Source organism: Sprattus sprattus (assembly GCF_963457725.1).
Source record: "Sprattus sprattus genome assembly, chromosome: 8".
NCBI classification, from domain to species: domain Eukaryota; kingdom Metazoa; phylum Chordata; class Actinopteri; order Clupeiformes; family Clupeidae; genus Sprattus; species Sprattus sprattus.
Genome location: NC_137927.1, coordinates 24,495,152 through 24,503,479, shown reverse-complemented (window position 1 = coordinate 24,503,479; position 8,328 = coordinate 24,495,152). Strand labels below are relative to the sequence as shown.

General features: G+C 47.3%; 1 protein-coding gene across 3 annotated transcripts in view; it reads left to right on the top strand.

Annotated features, from left to right (window-relative positions):
• Positions 1-491: 491 nt before the first annotated feature.
• mtss1lb (MTSS I-BAR domain containing 2b) overlaps positions 492-8,328 on the top strand; it is a 70,262-nt gene continuing 62,425 nt past the window's right edge. For all 3 annotated transcript variants that reach the window (XM_080843314.1, XM_080843315.1, XM_080843313.1), the window contains exon 1: positions 492-1,039. In XM_080843314.1, the coding sequence (XP_080699440.1) occupies positions 965-1,039 (75 nt within the window). In that variant the 5' untranslated portion in view covers positions 492-964. The remainder of the gene's footprint in view (positions 1,040-8,328) is intronic.

Below are 8,328 nucleotides of genomic sequence, written 5' to 3'. Positions count from 1 at the left end.
TTAGGCAAACGGCACAGTCAGCCTGGCACTGTAGATCTGGGGGAGCTAAGAGAAATTTGTTTTTCATTGTGAATTCCCCTTATTATAGGAGTCAGATTGATGCCATGTTGTGTTGCAAAAGTGCATTAAAAATGAAAGCAGTTTTCTTAATTCCACTGTCAATGGTCTGTAAATGTTGTATCTTTTATTTTCAAACGCGAGTATGTTATTTTAATTGAACTGCAGTTGCTTGACACATTTATTTAACGTTTTCCCTCTCTGATTTAAATTTCTATAAGAGCACGCGTGCGTGCGTGCGTGTATGCGTGCGTGTGTGTGTGCGCGTTTGAGTGTGTGTGTGTGTGAGAGAGGGAGAGACGGCATGTCCCTCCCCTCCCTCCTGCCTCCATGTGACAAGAAAGCTGTCCGGCCCCCTTCGATTCCCATGTATCGAATTATTGCCTGCTCACTCCGCACCGCTAAACCCAATGCTTCTGCTGTAGTCACGGGCAGTCTCACACTCGCCGGCTAGTCTCTGTCCGAAAGGCTCCGCATTTTGATACATCGCTTTTGCATTCTTCTTCCCTCTACACGAACCCAAATCAATTTCGCGTCGCTCTCTAAAGATGAGCATGCTCATTGCAGTGCCATCTGCGTTCTTTGCCTCCTGTCGCGGGGACTAGACCCGGAGCTGGGGAGAGGGAGAAAAACCTCTCTCTTCTCTTACCATCACTTGCCCAATCTCACACGGGCAGTGGTTGCGAACCGACAGTGAAGGACAGAGTTAATTAAAGCGTATTTGTTTAACCTCTCTCTTTCAAACAAATACGCGCATCCTGCCTCTCACTCCGGGAATTGGTTGGTACCAGAGGAAAGAAGGAGGGGAAACATTAAGTTTTTGTTGTTGCTGTCGTGGAAATTATTCGGAAAGGCTCCGTTTTCGCCTCGAAATTGCTCTAGCTAATAAATTCACGAACCCTGGATTATGGATGTGGAATCGGTGGAGAAGGAGTGTGGGGCGCTTGGTGGGCTTTTCCAAGCAATTGTCAATGACATGAAGGTATGTAACGATCACTCGGTGACAGCAATTGTATCCATTGTACAACACCAGAAATGAGTTAGTGCAAACGTGTATCCTAACCCAAAGATCGCATGTATGATTTTCCCATTGGCGCTGTCAATGTGTTTTTTCGCCATAGTTCTGAATCGGTCGTTCACATCAAGTGAAACAGACTGTTTAAAGTAATCAAGCTAGGTAACGAAATGTCATTAACCATTTGGTTTACCATTAGCAAGCCGCGTGGCCAGTAGTGGTTGCAGGTGAAAACATAAGCCACAGTAACATGCTACACAGACACGTTACATTGCATGTGTCCTTGCAGTGATCTCTTCTTTACAGGCATTGTTTGCAGTCGTGAGCTAAGAGTGTTTTTGTAGGTACACAATGGGAAACAGACGTGTCGCCCGATAGGTGCTGATGAAGCAGATGAAGCCTCGCTCCCGCTATTTCGATAGTCGATTTGGTCTGTCTGGCAATGGTGTTTGCACTTCTGTTTCGGCGTGTGAGCACGCTAGTGGCTTTTGCAGTCTTTGGAGCAAAAAAACCCCAAATCGATTATCTGTCATGCGTAATTTTAAAGAGCCTGTGAGAGGACGCTTGAGAACCGGAACAGGCGTTTTTGCACTCAGCAGAGTGTGTCAGTGTGTGTGTGTGTGTGTGTGTGTGTGTGTGTGTGTGTGTGTGTGTGTGTGTCAGTCTGTCTGTCACTCGATTAGGTTTATGGATTTGGTGGACCTACAACATTTTGGGGTGGTGGTCAGGCAGAGATGCCATCAGATCAGGGTGAAATCTGAAAGCGATTGCACTGGTATTTATTACTCATCACCATCTAGTTCTGAGAGCACAACGTGGCAGTTTTGGAAAGACAGCCAATGTGTCAAATGTGCATCTCTGCTGCTGTAATCAAAGAGATGTCAGCACTGCTTTCTGCTAAAGAACATAAACACTGATATTATGCATCAATATAATTCAAAATCACACACCTCTCTGTCTCTCTGCGTCTCTCATTTATTGTGTTTAGACAAATCCCTTTCTGTAAGTGTTTTACATTAACACAAAACATCCCGATCTCATAAATTATTTAATGCCAGTTTCCTCTGGTCTTCTTACTATAAAATGACTAATTCCATTTAGTGCTCTTGAGGGTTTTCCAATGTGGGTCAAACAGCAGTCACCCAAGTGTCCTGGCAATGGTTTGGCTTGGTCATTCTCACTCTAACATAAATGTCTGTGCTTGTTGTGGAGCTCCTGCCAGACCCATTTGCAGTTACATTGAGCAAAGGAATGTGGGTAGAAAATAGCCCCCATCGCAGATGTGTCCTCACTGAGTGATAGGACGTTTGTGGACTCTTCAGCTCTGCTGCACATGGGCTGTACGCAGTCTTCCATGTACCCTATAAGTGAGGACAGAGGGGGCTTGTGTCTGGAGGGCATTCTGTGTGCTTGGGAGCTGGTTAGGGTGGGAACCCTGTGATCGGTGATGTATTGTGATGCCAGTCCTTTTTCCGAGGTCTTTGTGATGATACCTCGTCTTGACATGCATGTGCTCTGTGTATATGTGTGTATTTGTCTGTAAGGCACATGCATGTATGTGTCTATCACCCCAAAGGGGGTGGGGGGGGGGGGGGGTTGCCCTCAAGTCCATCAAGCTGTGACATGTTCAGATCTCCACAGAGGGGTCCAACCTTGTCAAGGCCTTCTATTTCCATTTCTCTGCCCGCATGACATTATGATAATGATGGATGTCTGGAGTGGTGTGCTGTGCTCTCTCCTCCTTCTTCCACCTCTGTGTCTCTGTGCGTCTCTTTGTTCCTGAGGGCTGGCACCCTGTGGGCACGCACGGTCACTTCTCATTCTCATCTCCTAATCACTCAGCCCAAGATGGAAGCTGGAAGTTGCCTTTGTTTGGCCTCTCTCGCTGGAGAAGTGCAATCCTTCAGCCAGAGAAGCTGGCCTGTGCTGCGCCACTATGAATGACATGAGCCGCAGCACTGTTTACCTTATCTTATTTAGAAGGGAACAAATGCAGACAGTGACTGAGCATCCGGCCTGAGAAGAATGCTTTGCACATGTATGTGAAGGGCTTAGTGAAATGAGTTAGTGTGCCCCCCCCCCCCCCCCCCTCACATTTTTCCTCCCAGTTACAAAAAATACACTACTGCAGTGTGGACACAGAGAGTGTGTATTTGTATTAGAGGAAGAGGAAAGCATTGTATGCATGCTTGTCATTCTATGCTATATACAGCCGAGTCAGTTTAGACTGGAGGAGAGAGGGATAGAGAACGGGGGAGGGAGAGAGAGAGGGAGGGAGGGCACGAGAGAGAGAGAGAGAGAGAGGCTGTTTTTTTGTTGATCTAGTTGATCTGTTTGTCTGTATCCCCTGCGGTAATGTCTCACACTCACAGGGTTATTATGACTGTAGAGTGAGGTCATGAAGAATTGCTTATGGGTGCGGAGACATGAGGTCACACTAAGGTTCACCTGTCCTTTCCAAACCCCCCCCCCCCCCCGACACACACACACACACACACACACACACACACACACACACACCCGTGCCCGAGGTGCTGAAGTAGAAGGCTGAAAGAGCCAGGGGGGGTGAGGAAAACCTGGCATTAGGAGTGAAGACAAGGCAAATCCATGCTATGGTCTGTTTGCCAGCTGGGCCTGTCATATATCACTGGTGTTTACATTCTCATGTTCTGCTATGGGCTGTCTGAAGGTATGCATGCCGGCATTCTGCTTCTCTCCTGCCATGTGTCTCTGGTCCTCTCTGTCTCTCTCTCAGACATGCCCACACACCCACCATCTCTTCAGTTTTGATATTTTAGGCTGTTATTGCGTTTTCTTAACCTTTTGTAGTCCTTGACCTTGACTGGCTGTCATTCACAGAGCAGTCTCTTTGCAGCGTACTTACCTCACAGATTAGCTATAGTTTTACCACAGCACTTTCTAAAAACCAGTAGGTCACATGACATGTATAATTCGTTCAACTTAAGAGAGAATAAACATTCTCCCTTGCTTACATTGTAATACACTATGAACAGGCTTAACCATGTCAAACCATGCAGACAGGTGCCGAGTTGATTAAAATCCCTATAAAGCACCCAACCAGCCCTGTCAGTTTCTGAACTTGTCATGGGGTGGTGAAAGATGGTCATGGATGCCGATGGCCCCGTACGGTGTGTGACATGCCAGGAGTGCATCTGAGTGACAGCACATGTCACCTACTTTCAGGCGACCCATTTGGGCACTGGAGCAGGGGAGCGAGAGCAGGCCCGCCTCGTGACTCTCATCCTCACGATTCACCCCCTCGCTGCTTTCGTTTGGAGGCTTGGAGGAACCGCCATGACAACGTGCGGCCCTCTCGGCATCTAAATGAGCATGTGTTCGGCGGCCCCTTGTTTGGCTCGTTAGAGATGAATCGACTCGCTTCGGACGGAGTAATTTTCTTGGGCCGGAGCCAGCCCCCTCCTCTGAGCTTGCTTTGTTAAGTGTGTCAAACTCTTTCCGTTCGTTGCCTCTGCTGACTACAGAAAAACAGCTGAGGGGTAATAACTGTGTCGGGAGAGAAATATGTCAAATCAATATTTTACTTTTGTGCTTTGAACAGTTTTTAAAATGGTGTTCCTTTGTTAGTAGGTGCCATGCTGAAGGGAAACGACCCTGTTATGAACCTACATAGGGTTGGATAGTTTGTGCTTTAATGGATTGAATACAAACACTGAGGCCATATTTCTTTCACTCGGCCCAGGCAGTGTGCAGTCTACCAGTACAATATCCCAGAGTGATAGTGCGGCACTGTTTCATCCTGCCTATCAACGGAAGAGCTGTGAAACGTTACGCAGTATTCTGATCCCAGCGCTGCTGCTGCGTATTTAGTGGCTCTGAGTGATGGCTGTCACAATATGCACCAAGGCCAGCGTCCAATCATCCTGAGTGCCACCATCAATACTGACTGCAGACCAGGCCCTGGCGTTTCCAGGAGTGCACCACGGTGCAGAGAGATGGCATGAAGAACAGAGACAGGAGGGAGAGAAGCAAAACAGGAGCATCGTCTGACTTTTGGTGCAAAGAAAACAGGTAGAGAGGGTGAGACAGACCCGTCGGACTGCAGTGAGAGAGGTTGAAAGAGAGAGAAAGACAGGTGTGGATTGACTGATAGGTAGGGAGAGGGATTGAGTGAGTAATTGAGAGAAAGAGAGAGAGAGAGAGAGATCGGAAGACAGAGTGAAGGAGCCGTCAGGGCTCTCATGTTAAGTGATTTCCATAATTCATGATTGCATTGCTACAGACTTCTCCACTAAATGGTCAAGAAGATGATTTGCTTCCCTCCATCACCCATTCATTCACACACACGAGTAGCATGCAGTGGGTGGGAGTCCTGATCACACTGAACCAGCCACCCTCTGTACGAGCTCCCATCCAATCATTAACTGTCTGGAAGAAAGCAGCCGAGCAGCCCCGGCCAATCAGAACACAGCTGGCATCCACCAGCTCCTCCGTCCCCCTCTCTTTCCCCCAAGAAAGACATACATCGCCTCCATCTTTTCATTCATCCCTTTCTTCATGGAGAGATGGAGGAGGGGTGGGCTGTCAACAGCATCCACAAGGACGAGGGAGCGATGCGCTTTTTCTCGCCTTCATATCTGTGGTTGTAATGTCTGCGAGCTGCAATGTCAAGTGCGGCAGACTGCCTTTATCAGAGAATGCGTCAAGGTGCCAGGGGCACATCCTTCGTTACGTACCTACACCGCCTCCCCTCCCCCCAAAAAGAAAAGGTGACAGAGACAGAAAACGCAGGGAGCAGACCGACAGAGAGAGAGAGCAGGAGAATTAATTAATTTGTTTGAAATCTTTCAGCGGAGGCAAGTGTCTGTGCCTGAGGAACACAGACATGATCATGGCCCTTCATTTGGGCGGCCGAATTGGCGATGCTCCTCCGCTCATAAATGATGCAGCGTGGCAATCTCCCGCTCTCATCTGACAGCAACTTACCGCCTGTCTCCTAATGTGATTCCAGAGGGCTAATTTGCCAGACATGGTGTTCACGCAGGAGGCATGGAGCAGGTAGAGACAACAGATAGTCTTGACTTCCAGAGAGTAGTCGTGACTCTGCAGTGTGTCCCAGCTGGGGAACTGGGAGTCCCCTGGCTTAACTGATGGTATCCGCAGAGGTTGAATTACTAGCTTGGCCATGTACTACTAGCGCACACGTGCTATTTCTGCTCTCTAAGTACAGTGTTGCCAGCTGGAGAAGATTGGCTGATGTGGACGGGACTGCTGGAGACTTTAGAGAGGGGTGTGTGCTTGGAGGACTAATCAGTTTATTTTTCAGCATTACTGATGCTGAGCTATTCCTTACTTCATTGGAAAGTGGCCTGGGTTTCCATGAATATAGTGATTTTGTACTCCAATTAGACCTCTTCATAGAGCAAATGTCATGTCAGACCAAACGTCATGCGTTCCACACTGGCAGTGGCAGCGATAGATATAGCTACATCCTGGCCTTTTGGAGTCTGAAGGCTTTGGGTCTTGCCCATGGGTCTTGGATGCTTCTCCATGCAGAAGTCAGATGTGACAAGGGAACCCTGGGATGTCTCGATGACTACCCACTGAGCCACTTCTGCCCTAACTCCACAGAAGAGTCATTTGGTAATAAACGACATGTTTGTGTGGGTGTTGCTTCATGTACAGTACACCAGAGGAATATGAAATCAGGTCGAAGGCCTTTTTACATATCCTTCTGCAAGAACCATTTCTATCTTTGACCCCAGTGTCTATGAAACCAGGGTGAAAATCTTGTTCCAGTGGAACTACATTCATTCCTCTATGGAAAGTTCTTAAAAAGGGAGCCCAGCTCAATTATGGTATGAATCAAAATGACACGAACCCACCAATTGTTTGGATTTGATACCTCTCTGTCTGAGCACTGGAAGAACCTAATTGTACAGATAGAAAATGGCTAATGTGGTTTTTCTTTATTTGCCCAGCTGAATCCCTCCAGAAATAAAACTGAAAGAAATGGGAGATGAAGCCGTACTGTAAAGCCTTTCATTAGCACAAGTGAATATGATTCATTCAAAGACAGATAGGTTTGTATTGAGCTGGCTGCAGTAGACTGGTTTTAATTGGTTGGCTAGTTACAGTAGTGTGCGATGTGGATTTTGCCAGTTAAGCGCTTATAGTTCTTTGTTTAAGACCTCTTGCTGTGATTCTCTGGGAGTTTGAAAGTTTGCGCGCAGTTGGAGATGGCCAACTTTTTCCGCCGCACTATGTGTTGTTAATACCAGACATGGGGTTTTCTTCCTCTGTATGCTTGAAACCTGCAGAGTAGAGGATATTCCATGAGAAGCCCGTTAGTGAACACCCTATCCTTTGTCCCCTTCTCAGCTACTGTAGAAGAAGATGCACGGTGTGATATAGTAGGATTTACATACAGCAGGCCTACATGGTTCAGCAGCACACAATTAGTGGTGTTAGGGGAGAATGTGGGTTTGCTGATGATGACGTACTCACTGTGGTATTTGGAATTAAATTCCAGGTCTGGATTGCACATGTGATGAGGGTTGGTTGCTCAGGCTGCATTGGACTGTGATTTCATATAAGATAGATAGATAGATAAATGGATACTTTATTAATCACGAGGGAAATTAAGGATATAAGGCAGAATCCACCACTTCATCCCCAGCTGGTTCTCTGGTGCAGATCTCCTTTATTTTCCCTTCGTGATTAGAAGGCACCTGTAATGCATTTCACTCTCCCTCTCTCCATCTCTCCCTTCCTCTCTCTCTCTCTCGCTTGGTTAGTCTAAAAAGAAAATAGCCTGGTTCCCTTACTGGCAAGCCATCCAGCCATTCCCCTCTCCACAGTGCAGGGCTGTAGAGAGGCACTTATCTAATTGTTTGCGGGTCGCACGAATGTGGACCCAGAGAGACGGAGAGTGAGGTGAGAAATGACTCGGGTGATCATCTGGCATTATGGGATGGATGGATGGGCAGGACTTGCAGTTTTTGGATTAGGGCAGTGAACATGCAGATGTGGCATTGGTCTGTAAGGGGGTGTGCATGTGTGTGTGTGTGTGTGTTAAGGGGGTGTGCATGTGTGTGTGTGTTAAGGGGGTGTACTTGTGTGTGTGTGTTAAGGGGGGGTGCATGTGTGTGTGTGTGTTAAGGGGGTGTTTATGTGTGTGTGTGTGTTAAGGGGGTGTTCTTGTGTGTGTGTGTTAAGGGGGTGTACTTGTGTGTGTGTGTTAAAGGTGCATTAAGGATTAATAGCTATTCGCTAAA